Source organism: Protomyctophum parallelum (assembly GCF_964188405.1).
Source record: "Protomyctophum parallelum genome assembly, chromosome: 13".
Taxonomy (NCBI): domain Eukaryota; kingdom Metazoa; phylum Chordata; class Actinopteri; order Myctophiformes; family Myctophidae; genus Protomyctophum; species Protomyctophum parallelum.
Genome location: NC_139708.1, coordinates 35449916 through 35473191, shown reverse-complemented (window position 1 = coordinate 35473191; position 23276 = coordinate 35449916). Strand labels below are relative to the sequence as shown.

The 23276-nt window shown below is 40.9% G+C and overlaps 1 protein-coding gene across 1 annotated transcript; it reads left to right on the top strand.

The window, feature by feature from the left end:
* sez6l2 (seizure related 6 homolog (mouse)-like 2) lies at window positions 1–21158 on the top strand (the record flags this gene model as incomplete). The annotated part of the gene is made up of 18 exons (XM_083779076.1): window positions 1–58; window positions 811–939; window positions 2038–2253; window positions 5248–5381; window positions 5806–5998; window positions 8832–9017; window positions 9172–9355; window positions 10094–10257; window positions 12859–13053; window positions 14258–14396; window positions 14574–14770; window positions 15467–15661; window positions 16387–16581; window positions 17369–17560; window positions 18503–18541; window positions 18854–18971; window positions 20017–20128; window positions 21129–21158. 18 exons carry the CDS (start codon window positions 1–3, stop codon window positions 21156–21158), a joined length of 2676 nt encoding a protein of 891 aa, XP_083635202.1.
* Window positions 21159–23276: the final 2118 nt, after the last annotated feature.

The window sequence follows — 23276 nt, the reverse complement described above, 5'->3', positions numbered from 1 at the left end:
ATGGGGTACTCACTTCCTGCTGTGATGCTGTCTGTCACCATGCTACACCTAGCTGCAGGTAACATTGTGTGTGTGTGTGTGTGTGTGTGTGTGTGTGTGTGTGTGTGTGTGTGTGTGTGTGTGTGTGTGTGTGTGTGTGTGTGTGTGTGTTTGGCTGTGCCCACAGCATGCATGTGAAGATGCTTTCATGCATGCCCATTTGATGTACCACCATCACTATTGACTAACAGGCCTTTAGTTGACTACAGTGATGACCACTATTATTAATGCCAGTTATGTGCATGCGATTAGACTATAGTGGTCCCAGGACCTCTCTTGAGCGGGTGCATGTAAGGGTTTCACCTGTAGCCTATATCTCTATACCTACAGTGCATATAGATAGACAATAAAGGAATTCTGGACCAAATGACTGGCCTGGTAAACCACCCTGGTTGCGGAAATCACATTTAATTTGATTTCAGCATGACCGAATGAAAATGAAATTGAATTCCGCGACCAGGAGTGTTTACCAGTCTAAAAGTATACTGACCATATCGGGCCAAATGGCGTATAAGTAACAATAAACAATGTTTTAAAGGTCCCAGAGATTAAAATCTAATCAAATTGGGGGTCTTTAAAATAAAATGTCTTTATATCCTTGGATTAGACCTCAATGCATGCATTCAATGCTTTCTGCCCAGATCCTGTAAATCAACGCATCTCTCATGTTTAGTAAGCAATCTCGTTATTTATTTACTTTAAAAAAAAAGAAGAAGAAGGGGGAAAAAAATGTTTTTGTAATTAGCAAATCATTAGTCTTACCCATTTCAGGAGTGAGCTTTGTGACGCCTGACCCAGACACTCCGCCCACACCAGGCCCAGACTCTTATCCCTTGGGAGACTTGATCCGTGGAGCCCTACAGAGTAAAGAATACTTGAGACACACTGCCTTAGACACAGGTACATCACTGCAGCTCTTTAACCCATTTAGAGCTGAGTTTACTGAAAAACCTATGTTTCTATGTCAGTGGTTCTCAATCTGTTTCATGTCAAGGAAGAAAGAATATTTGAGTTAAAAATGTTCGCTGTGAAAGAATATATATTCAAAGATTTGCGCCACATTTTCAAGATTTTTCAAAAATAGCAGATCTACAAGCTCATAGCACGGAACTCTGTGCCGCGCTATGAGCTTGTAGATCTGCTATTTTTCAATAGCTGAAGTAACATAATGCTTAAACGTCTTTTTTCGTCTATACATCAGTGGTTTTCAATCCTTTTCATACCATTATTTATTCTGCAATTAAGCCACAGACCACCATTTGATGAGATAGCCTCTTAGACCCAAAACTTAGAATATTTTATCGTTGGATAAGATTTTGTCCACAATTCCATGCTATAATTATTGTTGTTGGTATACCACATGAGAGATAACTATACATGCTCTAATTGTGTAGACTTCTTGTAAATTAAGTAATGCAGATGTTTAACAATAATTTAACTGTTGAGACTGTAAAATGAACTACTAAAAAGATCTAATGAGGGTCCATTTGGTTACAAGCTCTCCGTCATTAGGCTGGGGACCACCTGGAACCTCCAAGGACCACTGGTGGTCCCTGGACCACTGGTTGAAAACAACTGGTCTACACCCTTAAATCTCTTCACCAAAATGTGTGAGCTTGCAGATCGGCTATTTTTGGCTAGTGATGCTGGGTTCAAATGGTTAACCACCTAAGCCCTATATACTTAGTTGCCTGGGGGCCCCCAGGGGTCTATCCCAGCTTTACCCTCCTTTTATCCCTCTTCTACACCATATCTGTTTGGCAAAAATAGCCGATATACTGTTCAAGATCAGAGCGCCTTGCAACGTTGTGAGCTTGTGGATCGGCTAGATTCGGCCAATGTCCGCCTATTATCGCCCCATGATTGATTGCCTATATTACTATGTATGCTAGGATTCAAGCGGTTAATTGTGGCTATGACAAATGAACAATACAGTATGATGTGGGTGGCGATCATCGTAGGAGGAGACACTGACAAGACATCGTTGTGACCTTGCAGGTACTACCACCAACCCGACCCAGGCCGTCCCCGACGTCGGACAGACTGGGTCCACAGCGACCGCCATATCACCTGGGGTTCTCACCACCGCCCTGAGCTCCACACCTGCTGACATCCAGTCACGGTCCAGGAACACGATGTCCTCGCCACCTGTGGAAGAGGAAACGACAACCACCCTGATCACCACAACAACTATAACCACCATGCATGTGCCAGGTAGATGCGCAATGTTGAAAATTGCTAAGAGACCTGACTTGCAATCAGTGTTGGTTGACTGTCTATTCATATATATATATATATATATATATATATATATAATATATTCTTTTTTTAAAGCTGCTTCTGCACACTCAGAAGTCTTCGGAAACAGGTGTAAAGAAATTCATGAAAAAGTAGAGGATCGCAGAAACTGTGTCCAGTTTACAAATAGGACTTTGTTTTGAAAGCTTTGACCCACAAAGGAACAGACCTGAAAAAGATCCTTGGTGGATTGGATCTGCTGAAGTCCTAGTTAAAATACACAAATGTAAATTAGTGTCATACATATTCTGAAGAAAACCTGGAGTCTGACATTCGGTAATTGGGTCTTATGATAAAAATAAGAACATTATAATGGTGTGTAAAATATATATATATATAATTTGCCACGGACAAGACCAAGTCTTTACCACGGATACATTTGTCCCTGTACGGGCATATTGATGACCCCTGAAGAGTGATGTGGCTTATTAGAGTTGGCTCGATTAATATTGAGGGTTTGTGCTGGAGCATTGTTACTTTTCTTCATTCTCAACCCACCACCGCCAGCAAACATGGACATGGTTAAAGACAAGGTGACGTGAAATAATCATTTTTAAATTTGACTTTGAAAAGTTTGGGTATAATGCTAGTTACTTGTAAAGAACATTTTAGATTTTGTTTAATACTTGTTGTGAATGAAAAAAGCAAATGCTCCATGATTGTAGGTAAATCAATATAGATATGCTGCTTAAGATAATGTAATAATTATTGTCAACTTTGAGAGTGCTGATGTGAGTCTTTCAGTTTACTGCCAACAACATATATCTCTAGACAAGCTAGCTAGACTTCAGTGGTAGATAGATAGATAGATAGATAGATAGATAGATAGATAGATAGATAGATAGATAGATAGATAGATAGATAGATAGATAGATAGATAGATAGATAGATAGATAGATAGATAGATAGATAGATAGATAGATAGATAGATAGATAGATAGTATTTTTACACTGTATCTGTGTTTGTTTCGGCTCCTGGTTATAAGTAACTTATACATCCAATCTAGACAGTATGCATCAGAGCATGTGAGCGGAGTGGAGCGAGGGGAGTTTGACGTGAGCGCGGAGCGGGTTTTTAAATGGGTCAGATTGACTTCCGGAGCGAGAACTGTCCTCCGCTCCGAGCCGCTCCGAGCCGCTCAGTGCACACGGCACGGCACTGTGCAAGCTTGGCTAGCAGTTTACATCAATCATTGCCTCTCAAGCAGGCAAAGGGGGGGGTAAAGGGGATGTTTGCACCCTTAAATCAACCTCTTTGCCTTTGTGCCCCCTCAAAATCTCAATTGCCCTCTCAGTCATTTCATCCTGGCGCCGGGCCTGCTCTCAGACTCAAGCCCAGCCCCATACGCGTAATCTGCTTCACGGACTGTCCATGAGAATACGTAGACATACAAATCACCAATGCACCGCTCATGGCGTGTCGACAGCTTACATATCTGTTCTTTTGGATTTAGACACATGACGATGGGCTACAACAGAGCATGTGAGCGCGAGCGGAGCGAGGAGCGGAGCGTGTGGATTTTGAAGTGAGCGCGGAGCGAGCGTAGAGCGGCGTAGGGGGAGATGAACGTGAGCGCGGAGCGAGCGTAACAAAAGCCGTCGAGAGCGAAGAGCAGAATTATCGTCCGCTCCGCTCCGCTCACATGCTCTGGTATGCATCCATCTTCAACCACTTATCCGTAGTTGGGTCGTAGGGGCAACAGCTCGAGCGATAGTTGTCCAGATAGAACGACATTAGTAACTTCATTCTTGGGGATCTGGGGGTTCTGGATATCCCTCCATGATCGAGGACCGTTCGGGAGGCATCCTTACTAGATGTTCCTTTCCAAGCGAAAAGCATCAGGCCTACTCCGAGTCTCTCATGGATGACCGAACTTCTCAAGGGAGATGCCAGCCACCCGTCTGAGAAAACTCATTCTGGCCGCTTGTATCTGCAACCTTATTCTTTCGGTCATGAGTCATCATGACCCACACTTCATGACCATGAGAAGACCAAATAACGAAGATTGCTCGATAGACAGAGAGCTACGCCTTCTGGCTCAGCTCTCTTTTCGTCTCAACAGTGTGGTACAGCGACTGCAATACCGCCCCTCCTGCTCCGATTCTTCGGCTGATCTCCATCTCCATCCTCCCCTCACTCGTGAACAAGACCCTGAGATACTTAAACTCCTTCACCATGGGAAGGTGGAGGTTTAGTTGAGTGGTCAGTCTGACCGGTTTGAGGAGCATGAAGATGAATAATCTAGATTCTGAGCCCCGCCCCCTCCTCCTCCCCAGAGCGACGCGCCTCTGCAATGATTTTTGTTAGCGTAATACAATTAAGTTGACTCCTACTTCCTAACCTCGACTCACCAGGCTTTCCACCTCAGAGGAAAGCCTGGTCTCTGTTCCAAGTGCCGTGTGAACCGGTCTGGAACGGATGATATCGCGACGCTACGTCATGTTGTAGTATTGTTTTGTAGTCATCAGGCAGGAACAATCAAACGGAACTTCCTTTTCCCTCAAACCGGAAAAATAACAATAAAAGCTCTCGTAGCCTGTAGCTTTTATTGAGAAAAATCGGTTTGAGGGAAAAGGAAATTCCGGAAGATTGATGACTACAAAACAATACTACAACATGACGTAGCGATATCATCCGCTCCTGACCGGTTCATAAACCCGAAATGGAATGGTGCCCAGGCTACCTACTTCCTATATGCCTGCAGATTTTCCAATGGGTTTCCGCATGCAGGCTTTTCTTTTTGAGCCGAATGCGAACGACAATAAAAGCCTGGATACCAAGGCTATTAGTACTACTGTATAGCAACATACGTTTTTCAGAAAACTGACAGGATTTAGAAGACATTTGTAGAATCGGCCTCAGGGTTGAATACACATGTTCTGAACATGTTACGTTTTGTTCCCCCACAGTGCAGTGCAACGCTACCCTGTCCGGTATGGAGGAGATGGTTGAGTCGCCGGATCCTGCATCTTCATCATCTTTTTCCCCTCTGGAGTGCACCTACAGCATCACTGTGTATCCGGGATATGGAGTGGAGATTCAGGTAATTATGAACACTTTACTGTGAATGATTCTGCTACTGTGGCAGCATGACAAATGTACACTTTTTTATTAGTTGTCGAGTGCAAAACAATTTGAATGAGACTGTATGTTTATCTGTCTGTATGTACATGGATATGTACAGTACGTGTGTGTGTGTGTGTGTGTGTGTGTGTGTGTGTGTGTGTGTGTGTGTGTGTGTGTGTGTGTGTGTGTGTGTGTGTGTGTGTGTATGTGCGTGTGCGCGTGTGTGTGTGTGTGTGTGTGTGTGTGTGTGTGACATTGTTCTAGTTGTCGACACTGTTGAGGAAGCATAAAGAATGTCACTGCCTACAGCGCTGCTATGAGCCATATTGATTGTGCGTAACACCCTTGAACCTTGAACCTTGATTTACCAGACAAGTTGATATTTCCTTTTGCCTGTATAGGTGAGGAAGGTTAACCTGTCCAAGGAAGAGTCTCTCACCATTATTGGGTATGGGGGTTTGGGACCCGAGCTATTAGCCAACGAGACGCTTATGAAAGAGGGCCAAGTTATTCGCAGTTCAACCAACCAGGTGCAGATTCACTATCGCAGTCTTCGGCAGACCAATCATGGCATGTTCAGGCTCCACTATCAAGGTAAATACTTTGGAGGATGAAGTGGCCTTTTCCATAACTCAGCCTAAAGTACCAGCCAGTTTGGTATGCATTAGATTAGAGATTAGACCACAGACCGCCACAACTTTTTTCTTTATTCAAGGAGTTATACAGATTTACAAAACAATACTGTCAGAGGCACTCCTTTTTTAATTTTGAAATCTTGATTGTTCATTTGAATTGGATTATAATAATAATAATAATAATAATAATTATTATTATTATTATTATTATTATTTGTTGTATTGTTTATTTAACATTCAAGGAGAAGTACATATTTATATAAGTTTACATAATTATTAGTGACACAGATTCTGAGAGTGTATAAATGGAAGCAAATAGATCTGTAAGGGTCAATTTGCCAGTACACTCTCTGAATGACAGGGGAACCCTTGGAACCCCCTCAAGGTCCCCTGGGGGTCCCTGGACCCCACTTTGACTGAACAACCCTGCAGCACCCATTTAAGACAACTTCACCACTATTGAATGTGAATCCTAATATTGTGTTGTGAGGATAATCGGACACAACAAAGGTCGATTTTGGGGATACATACCAACAGTAATAGTGTCGTCAATCATAGCAAAGGTTCCATCTACAAAGATGATGCAAGATGCACTCCCATGACTAACATTAAGTAGGCCTATACTGGCTATAGCCTTAAGTACATACATGGACTTACCAAAAGTTTCACTGTGTATCTGCTTTTAATAATGCACAGGATGAATTGCCACTATCACTTAGCCTACTGTATGTATGCAACATAGTTTTCAAGAGTTTTGTCTGTCAGGATTAAGTATTAGTTTATCAGGCAAAATTTGCTGTAGGCCTATGTCAACTATCCAAATGCCAGTAATTGTAGTTTGTTGTAAAGTGCCTTGCTTGATTGGTCAGTGAGGTGCCCGTGCACATTATGACTTATGAGAGTACTCTGGCATACTCCAGAGAAATGGTGTTAAAAAGGAAATCTGGCATAACCAAACATACAACAATGTGCACTTACTGTAACAGCACTGGTTCGGCTGCACAACTCTCTTGTGACTCATAAAACATTTTGTGTGTGAGAGGAATAGAGCCAAATGCCAAACCTCACACACACTGAAAGCCATCCTACATCTTTTGCTTAAAATATTTCTGGTTAAGGTTAGCTCAGTTTACATTCTGAAGTCTACCTTTCAAAGCCAGGAGAATATTCATATTTATAGATGACAGAGAGGGGTATGTGCATGCTGGGAGTTGGATTTAAACTTGTGTTAATGCACTAACTTGCTGGGCCACCATGCAGGCACCCCTTCTTTGTAATGTCAAAATTCAATCATGTTTTCTGCCTGAAAAACACAATATAATGTGTTCTTATTATGTAGGCTTGAGCCAACCAATTGCGACCAATAATATATTGACATCCATAAACCAATATTCAACTGTAATTATCCCTGTTTGTTATTATGACTGTTATGACTTTTCAATGTTCAACTCAATGTTATGTCTATGTTTTACGGGGCAGCGGTGGCTCAGGGGTAGAGTGCCTGGATGGTAACCGTAAGGTTGCCAGTTCGAACCTGGGCTCCCCCAGAGTTACTATCGAAGTGTCCTTGAGCAAGACAATGGCTACGTTTACATGAGCAGTTAAATCCCCTTTTCATTCCGAATAGAAGTTAAATCGTATTAAACGTTGTTATGTAAACACCTACAAAAACTTACATCCGAATGAAAACGCTCGATGCGATCTAAAAACCATTCCGATGTCACTGGCCGGATTACTCCGATGTTCAATGCGATTGAAAGAAAATTGGACTCATACATGTATACACTGCTTCGGATGTAAATTAATTCTGGTCTTTCTGAGCATGCTCATTTCCATTGCGCTCCAACTCCAAGGCGCTCATAAGCCTCATATCCAAGGCGCGCTGAGGAGTTTGCACATAGAGCGCGTTATTTCGTGCATTTTGTGTGTGTGTGTGTGTGTGTGTGTGTGTGTGTGTGTGTGTGTGTGTGTGTGTGTGTGTGTGTGTGTGTGTTCAACGGTCTCTCTCTCACTCTCTCTCTCTCTCTCTCTCTCTCTCTCTCTCTCTCTCTCAAAAATAACGAGCGACCCGATACAATAATAATCAGTGTGTTGCGTGCCCTGGCCGTGCTGTAGATAATAAAGTAGGCTACACATAAAAACGAGATGATCACCTTCCCAGCGGAGAAGGGGAGCCGCAGCAGGTGGGGAAAAAAAGACGGTAAACATAGTATGTCCGTCCTTATCCAAGCAGCAGCCTCAAAACTACTGCGGAATGAAATGATGGGATTTCAAAGTGTCGTCTTTCGTCTGAAAGTCACAATGAATGAACTGCCTATATTTTATGTGTCCAACAGATGGCGTAGTTTCACGTGAATTAACATGTATCATGTCTTCTATCACTTCTCCATATAAACACTCATTCGGAATGACCATTTCCCATGTAAACTCGTGGCAAAAAACATTACATCGGATGTATTTTATTCTGAAGTATTTATTCGGAATGATCACCCTTCATGTAAACGTAGCCACTGAACCCCTAATTGCTCCCGATGTGCTAGTTGGTGCCTTGCATGGTTTCCGCTGCCATCGGTGTATGAATGTGTGTGTGAATGGGTGAATGTAATGCACAATCTCTGTAAAGCGCCTTGGATAAAGGCGCTATATAAATGCACCATTTACCATTTACTCTGAAATACGTTAATTGGGTACTTTGAAGATGCCATTTCATCTGGACTTTGAAATGAGCTCCATAGTGCCTTGCTTTCATACTTTTGCTGAAATTCCTTCCTATCTCTGAAAATCCTCAACAGCCTTTCTGCTATCCTGCTCGTTCCCTCTGTCCCCTGAGGGTGGCGGTGTGACCGTGACGGACATACATCCTGGAGGTCAGGCCCATTTCCACTGTGATCCGGGGTTCCAGGTTCGGGGCCATGAGGTGGCTACCTGCATCAACGCTACACAACCCCACTGGAGTACACCTGAGCCACATTGTGTTGGTGAGTTTCTAAATTCATCATTTGTTTTTGTTTTGTGGTTGGACAGTCAGACAGACATTTAATGTAAATAAATATGTTCTAGCTTTACTTTTTTATTTTTGGTTTCTGCATGCCAGGAATTATATGGGCAAATAACAAATCCGTGTTTTTCTAGCTGTATCTTGTGGAGGGTGGATTCGTAATGCAACAGTGGGTCGGGTACTTTCGCCACCACCTTCCTCTGTCAGCAACCACAGTAATGGAAATAACCTGAGTTGCCATTGGTTTATTGAAGCCAAAGAGGGGCACAAACTTCATCTCCACTTTGAAAGGGTTGCACTGGACGAAGATGACGATAAGTATGATCACAGTCTTCTTATTAGCTAATCCTAATGCCTGATTTGTACTCACTTGGTTGCATGCTGGTGTCACACATCAGAAATAGCCAGTTCACAACATGCAACAAATTGAGAGCATGAAGATCGGCTATTTTAGCTGAGCTGCTCATTGTAAGGTGGGGTTTGTGTAAACAGGAATGTAATGTTTAAACTACTGGAAAAACTCCAACTCATTCAATCTCCAGAATTGCAGATTTTAAAAAGCTTGTATTCTTTGGCTATACTGTAGAGTACTGTACTGTACTCTTTGCAAACTCAACACACTGAGAAACACTGCCATCAATAGTTTAAACACTACTTTTTTAGTTTACCATTACTTTAATGCATCCCAGCCTCTTGGTGTCTGCCTGGAGATCCCTCCGCCAGGTGTTTTTGGGCAGGCCTCCGTTTCTCTTCCCCTGAGGGTTCCATGTCAGAGCCTGTCTGGTCGTATTTGACACTGGCTTGCGTAGTGTGTGCCCAAATAGCTGATGGACATCGTGTTGAAGTACTGAATTTGATGCTGTATTAGCTGGGGACCTCCTGGAACCCCCTCAAAGACCCCTGGGGGTCCCCTGACCTCACTTTGAGAACCACTGTCCTAAACACACATTCCGTTGTATGTAATCAACATGCATGCACCCGACATGATGCATGCACTCTCTCTCGTGTATAGGGCAGGAACTGCTCCCATAGCATCTTATATATTGTTCTCTATAGGTTAATTGTACGCAGTGGAAACGGCTCAATGGCTCCACTGCTGTTTGACTCAGACCTGGATGACGTCCCTGAACGTGGCCTGGTGAGTGAGGGTCCAATGCTCTACCTGGAGCTCACTGCCGATTCCTCCGCCATTCCGTTGCTGCTGGCTCTGCGCTATGAAGGTAAGCTGAGAGTCCTATAGGTATGTAATGATTCACTCAACTCACAATACGATTCCAATCACGTTATTAGGTTCATGTCTACGATTTTTCTAACACAAATTGATTTACCTGAAATTACCTGAAAAATGTTTTATTTAATTTTATTTCTACGATGTGAGAGAAATGGAGACATGGAAAATAACATCTTTGAGCAATATTCAGCAGAACAGCTAAAAACAAGGGGTCAGTTTGCCAAAATATCAAGATGACACTCAGAAAAAGGATATAAATAAGAGAGGTTTGGGGTACGGGAACAGTTCTTCTACCTGATCGAGTGAATACTCCCTGTAACTTCAGTAGCATGCTCTTGTCAACATTTTCAATACTGTAGCAAATGACAGGAAACTTTTTTTTAAATCATTTCTCTTGTTTTTTAATATATGTATTTTTCAACATATGTATGCATGTTTTTATTCTTTTCTTTTCAAAATATCTTTATTAAGGTTTTTGTGACAAACCCAGGGGCAAGTATTAAACAGAGTAGACATATCAAATATGAAAATAAAAATAAAACTCAATCCCCTATCCCATGTTTTTATTATTTTCTTTTAAAAATATCTTTATTAAGGTTTTTGTGACAAACCCAGGGGCAAGTATTAAACAGAGTAGACATATCAAATATGAAAATAAAAATAAAACTCAATCCCCTATCCCACCCACCCCCCACCCACAATCCCAAGGATACATGTTTTTATTAAATCGATTTAAATTGCCACCAGTGTGTATCGATATACGATATATCATTACATGCCGAGACCCACTTACATATAATCTCACTGACTGACCATACCCCATGCCACTGTCTGCAGGGTCCATTTAACTCTCAGAGTTAAATAAACAGTGAGGAATTTACAGTGTAGATTGGGACCTCAGAGATAAAACATAATAATATTAATAATCTATCTAAATAACACACTAAATAACAAACACACTTTTTGAAACTACTACTACTCACCATTCTCAGAACATTCCACATCAGACACACAAGTCAAAAATGATCTCACATTATATAATATAATCTATTTACCTGAGCAGATCACATAGCAGACTAAAGATTAAGATCTCTGTATAATTTCATTAAATCTCAAACCAACCAGCACCTGATAAGATTGAGGTATTGATAATCGAGTTGAGCTGCTGTAGAGCTAGCTGTGCTGCAGCAGCTGGCCTTTCAAATTACTCCAATGCGTTATTGTTTTATCTCTCATTCTAATCACCACTCTCCTCCCATTAAGCCTTGCCAAGCCAGTAGGTAGTCTATCTCCTGTTTCTGTAGCATGAGGCCGTTTGATGTAGAAGTACAGTACACTGTACACCCCCTGGACATGACACGAGTATGTCACAATTTGTCACGTGGACTTACCCCTAGTCCAATTCTTGATGCTTGAGTGCCAAACAGGGAGTCATTATAGTCTTTTATTTGGTATGATCTGGCCAAGGGGTCAGTGAGGCGCTCTGGGCACTGGGCCCTAGTGGTAAGAGGAAGGACTGCAGGCGGACCCGTGGATTCATGACGAGGTAGCCTGAGCTAACGTGTTAGGTTTCTGGTCTAGAGGGGCGGGTTGCGGCTGAGATTTGCGCACGCCCTGATTGGATCTCATCGATCTGTCCGTCACCCCCGGCCCCTCCTCTCCCCCCTAGTGCAGCGCTACGTCACATCATTTGGAGCGACGCCCGCCCGGAGGGGTTGACTCCCACTTTTAGACCAGAGCGGCCAATGCGTTCCTCCAGGCTTTCCATTTTTGCACCAACAAAAATGAAAGCCTGGTACCGAGGCTAATGACGAGGAAACCCCGTGCAGCAGGGCTTTAACATTGAGCGCTCGGTTGCACTTCCGCATTTGCCAACCAATTTGGTTGGCAAATGCGGAAGTATTGTGCAACTTCCACTGACATGAATAACGGTGGGGGGGGGGGGGGGGGGTGAGCTTCGCGCCAGTTCAGTCTCTATCCTTCTTTATACTCTATGGTTCTGGCTGGGGGTCAACCTCTGACGTCCTGGCGGACACTCTAACCACAAGGCTACTGAGCTGGTACCCTGCTCCCATTGCAGGAGTTTAAATCCCAGCTCATCTTTTAGTGGATGACAGCCAAAGTGACGTCGGCTGCTGTAAAGACAGCCTTCCAGTCACAAATTAAAAGCTGTCTTTTCATTGTGTTAATTAAGGAAGCTAAATTAGGTTAGTTGTGATGTGCACGGGCACAGACAAGCCTTATTGTGTTAATTAAGGACGGTAAATTAGGTTAGTTATGATGCCCATGGACAGCAAGCGCAGGCTGGAGGTATAGTGTACAATGGAACTTACTTCCCACTGTGCTCACTGGATAGGCTTTAGAAGAACACGCACGCACGCATGCACGCACACACACACACACACATATACACTGCGTTGAATATCTTGTAACCTCTCTGTCTGTCTGTCTGTCTGTCTGTCTGTCTGTCTGTCTGTCTGTCTGTCTGTCTGTCTGTCTGTCTGTCTGTCTGTCTGTCTGTCTGTCTGTCTGTCTGTCTCTCTCTCTCTCCCTCTCTCTCTCTCTCTCTCTCTCTCTCTCTCTCTCTCAGCGTTTGATGCTGAACATTGCTGGGAGCCCTACATGCCCCACGGTAATTTCAGCAGCAGTGACATCACGTACCAGCTGGGCACCACTGTCACCTTCTCGTGCTCTGCGGGCTTCGTCATGGAGCAGGGCTCAGGGACCATCGAGTGTGTCGACCCCAGTGACCCACACTGGAATGAGAGTGAGCCTGTGTGCAGAGGTATGGTTCTCTACACCTAGACAAATCACTGTGGGTGGAAGGTCTGTAAACATTAACAACATAAAAACTAAAACTAAAAAGTTTCATAAATTCCTCTTTTCAAAATGTTATAAATATAAATATACACACACACATATTTCTTATTTTTCTAATGAACAATATACATGATTATTGACTACACATGACTACACATTTACAGCATGTCGTTTTTAGATTTGATCTTGATAACATGATACATTTGCCACAGTGTCCAGTTGTTCGAAGATATTTTACTGAGGCACTAGACAGCTGTGTACAGAGTATATGGGAAATGGAAGAATTACAGCCTTTAGCTAGAGCCAAAAAGATTACTAAACCAAGCATAGTTTGTCAGTGCAGGGATGATGCCATCTGAACTTTAGCTGTATTAGAGTTTCATGCTGCTTCACGGCCCTCAAACCTAGCCTGGCTAATAAGCCAGACCGAATCAGCCGTTGGCAAAAGAAATCGACAGTGTTGTGGGATATTAGTCTGGCTTATTAGCCAGGCTACCTCAAACCTACATTGCACAGCCGTTCCATCCCACCAATATGTCAGAGTCACATAGTGTCAGGGGCTTTGTCAGGTCCTGTTGTACCCGACATGTGTCCCTTTTGTTCTCCGCATCCTATATATATGGGCGTATTAGTTTGTTTATGGTTATGTCTGAGTCAGAGTGACGTTGCCGTGCCGTCCTCCCATTAGTGCCTTGACCTGGATGGGGTTTCCAGGTAGTGGGGGGGGGTATTTAACAGAGTGGCTCAGAGCCTCTGCCTGATGACCAAAAGCCTAATGTTTCCAAGATGTTGGCTTTCTGCATGGTAGACCCATGCTTCTAATTATCGTGTCACAGCCCAAAATATACCCCCTGGACAAACTATACCCGGCTGTGGTATAAAATAGGCTAGCCCAGAAAGTGTGTATCTGGAGCTAATCCTGCAAACCACTGGACAAATCACCACCATATTTCTTATGCATGATGCCAGTTGGCCAAAAACTTAAAACTTACATTTCATGCAAGGTTGATTGGGGTGAAACTTTGGCTAAATGAAGTGAGAGCCACATGGAAACCATGCCATCTTTATGTATCGTATCCAAGCTATACAGAATCATTTCCATTTTCAAAATATTTCAAAATATATCTAGAAATCTCCTTACGCCTATTTGTGCCTTCCCTCTGTCTAAGCTCTGTGTGGTGGGGAGTTGACCGAGCCGCTTGGCACTGTCCTGTCTCCGGACTGGCCCCAGAGCTATTCCAAGGGCCAGGATTGTGTATGGCACATCCACGTTATGGAGGAGAAGCGCATTGAACTGGACGTACGGATGTGAGTATTAACTAAACACATGAACCCTATAGCATTCCTATTCTGGTAAAATGAAAAATAATTATAGATCATAGTACTGTATTATATTATCTACTTTGTATCTTGTTTCTCTCCATTGATTATCTAATTGAAGTACAACCTCTCTCTCTTTGTTATTGTTCCCTTTCCCTCCTCAAGTCTGAATATCCAGCACAACGATGTGCTGACTATTTTTGATGGACATGATTATATGTCTCACGTGATTGGCCAGTACCTGGGGTCCAGAGGGCGCTTCCAGGTGGTGTCTGGGGGATCAGAGGTCACCATTCAGTTTCAAAGTGATCCAGATGATTCCACTTTCATCCTAAGCCAGGGATTCCTTATTCACTATCGTGGTAAGTAGGTGAATTTAAAAGAGTCCGTTCCTTGTTCCATTTACAAATTGTTCCTTCCATAGCCCTTATTGCTTTCAAGACAGACGGCATGGAATTACAATGAACACATAGTTTTGTAATATCTCTAGCACAATGTGTACAGAGTTTTCCTAGTACTGATGACTGTTGCTGTCCATTGAGCATAGATAAAGAAGGACGCAATGGGGTCACAACATTCTTACAGGACAGGATGAGAAGTATTTTGTAGGTTACTACTTACTAACTGAAATAAATGCGTATTATTCTTTCCCTTCCACAATCTTCAGCATTCATCTTCACGCAAAGACAACGGGCACTCAACCAATGCAATATGTCGTCACTTTGGGGGTGGAAAGTGGAAACCATATCCAAAACAGTTACTTTTCAGGATTAAATAAATAAATAAATAGCAAAGGTAGCAGATCTATAAGCTCAAAACGAGCTTGTGGATCTGCTACTTTTGTGTGACGCCAGGCAGAACATGGAGCCTGAGAGTTTAAGATAATTGTATGAAAACATTGATAATTTGTGAATAATTACATAAATAAAAACTATAAATAAATATTAACTCATATGTATTGTTAATGATGACATATACCTGCTCTGCACTGTTTGAAGTCAAGTTAGTTCATTTGGCAAGTTGCTGTCTTTAAAATGCATCTGTTGTGTCTTCCGCAGAGGTGGAACCAAATGACACCTGCCCCCCACTCCCTCAAATTGAATATGGCTGGATTAGCTCCTCCCACACCTCTCCCGTGAGAGGCAGTGTGTTGACGTATCAGTGCCAACCAGGATATGACATCAGTGGCTCTGACATCATTACTTGCCAATGGGACCTTTCCTGGAGCAACAGTCCACCTACTTGTGTCAAAGGTAAGAACATTTTGGTATTACACTCTACTTTTTATGTTATGTCAATTTATTTATTTTTGTCATTAAAGTATTTAATAAACTTCTTCCTGGCGATCAGATATTCGTAAGATGCAGTCTCAGTCATAAGTTGAGTCTAGTCTGGTGTGCATGAGCTCTTCAAATTTCTCAATATCAGTCTCTGCAGTGATTAAACCTGCAGTTATTAGTGCATGTTGTCCTTTGCTGACTCCTTGTGGCCAAAGTATGCTATCACCCAGGAGACAAAACTGGAGATTCCGGTAAGCTTTGTCCCAACCATTCTTCCAGTTTCTTCAGTATTTCTTTACAAAAAGGTAATACGACAGGAAAGTCCCCAAAGGATATGAAAAAAAATTCAATTCTCTCCCTTAATAAACAGTCTGCTTTTTAAAAGATCTGTGTCCTCAGACCAAACAACAATGATGTCATTACAAGAACTGACACACATTAGATAGTTTATAGAAGTGAAGCATTTCTATTTTTGCTCTGTACACCAGATATCTTGTACTAAAAGCAAAAATGCTATGCATTCATTTCTTCTTCTTTTTGCTTGCTTGCTTACTCAAATAATTATATTTAATAACAATATTATTGCTATTACATTATTATCCAAGTATCTTTCTCTTCTGGGAATCAGAGTAACTTTATGGAATCATCTGAATTAAACATTATGATTTCAGTCTTTCTGCAACTCCGTCCCTCTTTAGTTCAGCAGTGTCCTGATCCAGGAGAGGTGGTGAACGGAGCACGCTCAGTGCGACCTGAAGTGGGTTTCGCTGTGGGAACAGTGGTCCGCTTCTCTTGCAACCAAGGTTATCAACTGGAAGGACCCAGCCAAATCTCCTGCCATGGACGGGACACTGGCACCCCAAAATGGAGTGACCGCAGCCCAAAGTGTGTCTGTGAGTCCATCCCTTACCTTCTGATTCACGCATTATACACACACAGCTAAATCCTCAATGTTAATTTATACATGTTTTTATAACTTTTTTAACTAACTAACTAACTAACTAACCCCCTTAAACCTTATCCCTAAACTTATTTGCCATTTTTTACTATTTAAAAAAACCTTTTAAAATAGTTCAAATAGCAATTAATCAATTAACCCACCCTATACATACAGTACACTTTATGATCTCGTTACATTAGTACAATATGATTTAGATTCAAACTTTACCTTTAAATTAAGAGGGAGGAATTTACGGTGCACATGGTCTCTGGAGGTTTGAACTTAACAAACCTACTGGTCACTTGTGTACATGTGCAGTGCAGTCGACACTGTTTATCTTGCTCTGCGTGTGTGGGTTTTTTGTTTGTTTTTGGAGAAGGGGGACTGATAGCCATAGGACCATCATTAAACTATCTATCTATTTCTATCATCTTTCGAAGCATAAGGGCAAAATTCATGTGAAATGATTTTCATAATATTTTCAGGAAATGCATAACATTTGTAGTAGCCTCAATCCTCCAACTAGCCAAATACACGGTTGTGGTCTCTCCAGGCTATGGAAACTATTCTAGCTTTTCCAGACAAACCAATGTTACATTTTTGCCCATAAATATATAATTTTAGATGAAATTGTAGATAATACTGAAGTCCTGAGAGCATCCTATGTCTACAGGTCTTTCGTTATAGCTCCAAGGCTCCAACCAACCAGTATTGTTGTTTTTTGTGTGTGCACTAAACAGTAAAGTATGACCCATGCCCAAACCCTGGTGTTCCTGACAACGGTTACCAGACCTTATACAAGCACAGCTACCAAGCAGGAGAGACGCTGCGTTTCTTCTGTTATGAGGGCTATGAACTCATCGGGGAGGTCATTATCAACTGTGTCCCAGGTCACCCATCTCAGTGGAACAGCCCACCACCATTTTGTAAAGGTAAAACCTGTCTTACTGTCCCACACAGTGAAGTACTCAGTGTCCATTTGACTCGGAGAGTGTACGCATGTAACCAAATGAACCAAATTTATACATGTGTATAACTTTTGGGCACCTTTGGGGTTTATGTTTGCATTCTGGGGCGAAAGAACAGGTGAAATGACATGCAACTTATCCCAATTTCAACTTCCTCTGGAAATTAAGAGATGTCATTTACATTTATGAAATCAATTACACTTGGTTTGAGAGGAATGATTCTCAAGTGCCAAGTTATGAGCAACTTTGTTTCCAACAAGATAAATGTACTGATAGTATACATACCAGAAAGGGTATAGGCTATGTTTTGCAAGGCTTCCAGACTTCCACCTGGCTTCCAGGTTATTCATATGGCCCTTTTCCTCTTCAAGAAACGAGCAAACCACGCTGTGCCATGAAACGTATTTCACAGCTTCTGGATTTGTTTCCATAAGTGATGGCTCTGTCTCAGAACTTAATTTGGGCCCTGCTCAATAGGGTTAATAGTTCTGTATTCTGGGACCTACTGTAGATCTCAGAACTTGTTCAAAAATAGCTACGAGCTTTACAGATGTACGAGCTTGACAGCTATTTTCATTTTTTTTTAAATGATGTACCAGTCCACACATCACAGAACTTGTAGTCTGTAGTCAGAAAGAGCCAGTAGAGGCCTGGGCCGGCTTAGCGGTCCAGGCACCTTGGCTGGTAATCCAGCATTACAATGTGTCGCGCGTTCGAGTCCCGATCCTGACAGACTTTGCTGTGTCCCCACCCCCATCTCTCTCCCTGTTTCCTGTCTACCTACTGTACAACCATCAATAAAAAGCCCCAAACATATTTAAAAAAAGAAAGAAAGAGCCAGTAGACAACACCATGGTCTCTATCTATGTATTTGAGAAACTCTAATCACCTTCTCTCCTCACACAGTGGCATATGAGGAGCTATTGGATGATCACAAATTAGAAGGTATTTGATTGATTTATTTCATATCCAAGAAATGTTTTGAATTAAGCAATTCCTTATAATAATCTCATGTCAAGATATGTGCAAACCAAACTATATTTTATTTAAAACCTTGATGATTTGTGGATTGCATTTCTTAGTCACAGGGAACTTCTTGAATCATTATGAAGAATTATTATTATGAAGAATTATTCAAACGTTAATAATAATCTCAACACAAAATGTTGATTGGCAGAGATTTTATACCAATTTCCAGAATGTAAATAGTTCCACTATCATTGGGATCAATGTATATTTGTTTGGGCCCTTTTTCAGTTTCCCAGTCATTCGAGCCTTCCCATCAGATACTGAGTGAGAACATTGCCTTGGCAATAATTCTGCCCATAATCCTGGTCATCCTATTGATTGGAGGAATTTACATGTATTATACAAAGTAAGTGTCATCCATAAGGTGAGAGTATGTCCCATGTCATTCTGCGGCTAGAAAACACTGTTACAAACTGTAGGTCAAGGTGAATAAAATGTCAACATTTTAGGTGAAGTTTGACCTTCATATAGGTTTTTAAAGGACTATTCATACTTCAGTTTTAGGAGGTACGGTGACCACCTAAAACTACAACATGATGTCACGCCATGGTGGTTTCACCGTTCACCCAAACAATATTATTTTACTAACCACCTGGTGGTCACCTTATCAACTAGAATTGGTGTATGAATAGGCTTTAACTATGGAGGAGTGGATCAATAGATCAATGCATGTCTCTGGCAGAAAATAAAACACATGCAGAGCTGCTCAGAAATTAGATTGATTATTGATGAACTTGAAAACAAGAACAAAATGAAGCAAACAATGTTGAGTAAACAGATGGTTCATCAATTGCTTAGCCTTTGATGATGATCTGCTGGTGGTGTAGTTTTAAATCTTCAAACGGTATCAAAGTTGTGGGTCAATTAAATGTTATGAGATTTATGTACCAGTATCAGAAACAGCAGAGTATGACAGTCACAGCTGCTCAAATATGATCCTGGCAAACGTGTCAAATTATATTTAATCTTAAAAATAACCATCTTGTTTGTGCAGGCAGTCAGGGACTACTTTCTTGTTGTCATTATTCTTGTAATGAAATTGTTATTAAAAACTGTTTTAATTGCAGGGATATGCTATCATTTTCCTATTGCCATATTTGGTAACCGTTTTACCAAAGCAATCACACAGCCTGGAGTTATGGCCTCTTATGTAGTATTTCTTTGATAACATGGATTAGCAACAAGATTCAACAACATGCATAATAACAACACAAATTAATGATAATTAATATAGTCTCATTATACAATGGAGAAAGGCAGTGTGTTCCAATGGGGAGTTCCAATTCAACTGAATTATAATCGATTAATACACGTTAATCGTCAGTGATGTAGGCTATCATAATCTCAGTTATTTTCATAAATCCGTTCCCATCTCTGTCTCTAACCCACAGCATATGTAGACTAGAGTGGAAGCCTCTATTCTGGAAGTCTCTTTCTCATACACACTCATACAGTCCAATTACCGTCGAGTCGGATTTCAACAATCCTCTTTATGAGGCAGGGGTGAGTGCAAAGTTTATACTTAATGCTAATGTTAATGCTTAATGCCACTTAATTGTGGATCTACTTTTTTCTCATTGCGACACTATTGTAACCTGACGCTGCCAGATGGGGGCGGCCTTTGATGATGTCTTTTTGTATCCTGGTTTTACTAAGATACACAATGTTGTTCTTTGTTTAGCTGCACCAACTCTTAGATATATCCTGTATTTAATATCTGGAATCTAGAGTTGCAATACCAACCCTTGACAGCCCATACTGTCTGAAAAGTCTGATCTGATTAAACAATGTTAAACTTACCAATATAATTACATTGCAGCTGTACGGAAAGCTTGGATTATCCACTTTGTATCTGCCAAGTTTTTGTTTCATAAAATTCCACCATTTATTGACAGAGCTACTTTCTGTCAATAAATGCAGCTGTAGGGGATTATTGGAGTGTTGGAGCTTGGAAGCGCTCGTTTTCATGAACCAACGGCTGCCTCCTGCATTATGTGCAATTTCGAAACAGGTGGTAAGCTGGACCGTTGAGTGATTTCCAAGGAGCGCTTCCAAACTCCAACACTTGCACACCTGCACAGAATTTATTGACAGAAAGTAGCTAATAACATGTATACTGTATGGTGGATTTTTATTAAACATAAACTTGGCAGATACAAAGAGGATAATCCAAGCTTTCCTTACAGCTGCAATGTTGGTGAGTTTAACATCGTTTAATACATATATAGCCTCGGAAAGTCGGAAACCCAGACGTTTTATTTCCAGGAAGGACTTTTCCGTTTGGATGTATGGGCTGTCAAGGGTTGGTATTGCAACATTCCAGATATAAAAAGATTTATCTAAGAGTTGCATAGTTCCATAGTTTATATTGTAAACAATTGTCTACAATCTTCATACAAGCAATAAAATTCTATGTACCAGTAGTCGTACATTTTTGAAGTTTTTTCTCTATATATATTTTTACATGCCCAATTGATTGTATTTGTTATTTTTATTCTTACAGGATACACGGGAATATGAGGTATCCATCTAGAGGTGGGAAAAACGTCGGGACAGAAAGATTAAAGTCTGTTGGAGCCTTGGAGGACAACTTCTCTCTCTTGGCCGGCCTCATTCCCCTCTTTATCATTTCAGTTGTTTCATTCTCTTTCTGTTTCACCATCACTGCGTCTAATGTGATATGAATTAAGAGACGTGCTTATCTCAAATGTGGGCTCTTTTCTGCAGCCCACCATTCTGTGTCATTTGGATTGGTGCCTTATTAAGGGTAAGAGGTGAAAACAAGGTGATGTTACGGAATATGGAAGCATAAGAAAAAAAGCGCAAAAGGGTGGTTTTGTTTAATAACTTCAAGTATTATGAGGCCAAAACTTTAGAGAACTTGGCAATAGTTTATATATGTAACAATCAAGGGTAACAGTCATGAACATAATTAATCTATCTTTAATGGTGTTATTTAGTTTTCATCATTTTTGGACGTGTCAGAGGGAAAGAGCTAATTTTAATTAATTAATTTTCAAGATAACCAGAAATGTTCCTTTTTGTTCTCTCTCTTCCTCTCTCTCTCTCTCTGTTTCACTCTGACTATGTTACAGACATACACAGACATACAAAAATTGAATAATTGAATGTAAATATTTTACTTACTATAATATGGAGACTCATACTATATATATATATATATATATATATATATAAATATATATATATATATACATACACGTGCCATGGGGGTTATATATCAATTATAATATATATATATATATATATATATTATAATTGTTTAATACAATACAATACAATACAACAAATGTATGTATGTATGTATGTATGTATATATATATATATATAACCCCCATATACAGTATATAATCACACACATTATTATGTGCCAAATCCAGTGCCAAAATATAATGTTAAATAATTTATTGTCTCTCAATGTGCCATCTCTTGTTGCCATAGTGTTTATTTCATGAAGATTACGAAACCAGCATTATTTTTTATTCTTCGTTGTAACTGGAGTGTATTTTCACCTGATGTCATATGACATGTTAGAAAAGGTGAGGACATGAATGTCATTATGCTTATAGCATGCACTGATTGTACATTTTATTGCTTCTGCTGAATCTCGCCATTATCATTATAGTTATTGACCGTTTATCATTGTTATCAGATTTGATGTTGTATGCACTATGTTGATGAAGAATTACAAACTTGACTGCTTGCTGTGATGCATTATGTATTTATTTATAAACTGATTGTTTGAGCGGTGAATTTAGTCTCGTTCACTGTGCCAAAATGAAGGATCGATCGAGACTGTTGCTTTGTAGATTAATTCTTCTCATCATTAGTAGTATTTATTTGCTTTATATAAAAAATACACAGTTTTGAAGGCAGTAAATTTATTTGCTGAACTTGAAATAAAGTCTCTGTTGAATGGTGTAAGACCTTTGTTTTAACTAGTCTTTTTGTATCCTGGTTTTACTAAGATACACAATGTTGTTCTTTACGTCAAATAGAATATAAAATCACACCTGTGTGAAGTAAGTGGTGCAACTCTGTGTGGCGGTCCCCGGGGGGTCCCCAGAACTTCCAGACCCACAGGAACGCGCCCAGGGTGTCGAGAAATGACAGTTACCGTTTGGGGGTCCCTCTACTGTACTGCACTGTCTGTACTGTACTGTCACTGTACTGTACTGTCACACCCGAAATCATACAGTTACGGTAATGTGTGTGTGTGTGTGTGTGTGTGTGTGTGTGTGTGTGTGTGTGTGTGTGTGTGTGTGTGTTAGGCTGCGCAACAGTGACACTTGTTTGTGAAACGCTATTTTCGTGCTCGGACACAGCCAGGGACCCAGGGACACAGGCAGACGCGACCCGCGCACACATATCTTAATGAAGTGGTTGCACCACTTAAAAATGCAAAACAGGTTAAATAACCAGTGAGAGGGCGGCTTATATTACATTACATTACATTACATTACATTACATTACATTATATTATATTATATTATACATTCATTGAAATCAGTCAGAGCATTGTACTGTATTCCTAGATCCCCAGAAGGTGGCACTAATGCATTTCTCTGAGTAGAGTAGTTTGTGTGTAAAGATCCAATAGAAGAAGAAGAAGAAGAAGAAGCGGAAGAAG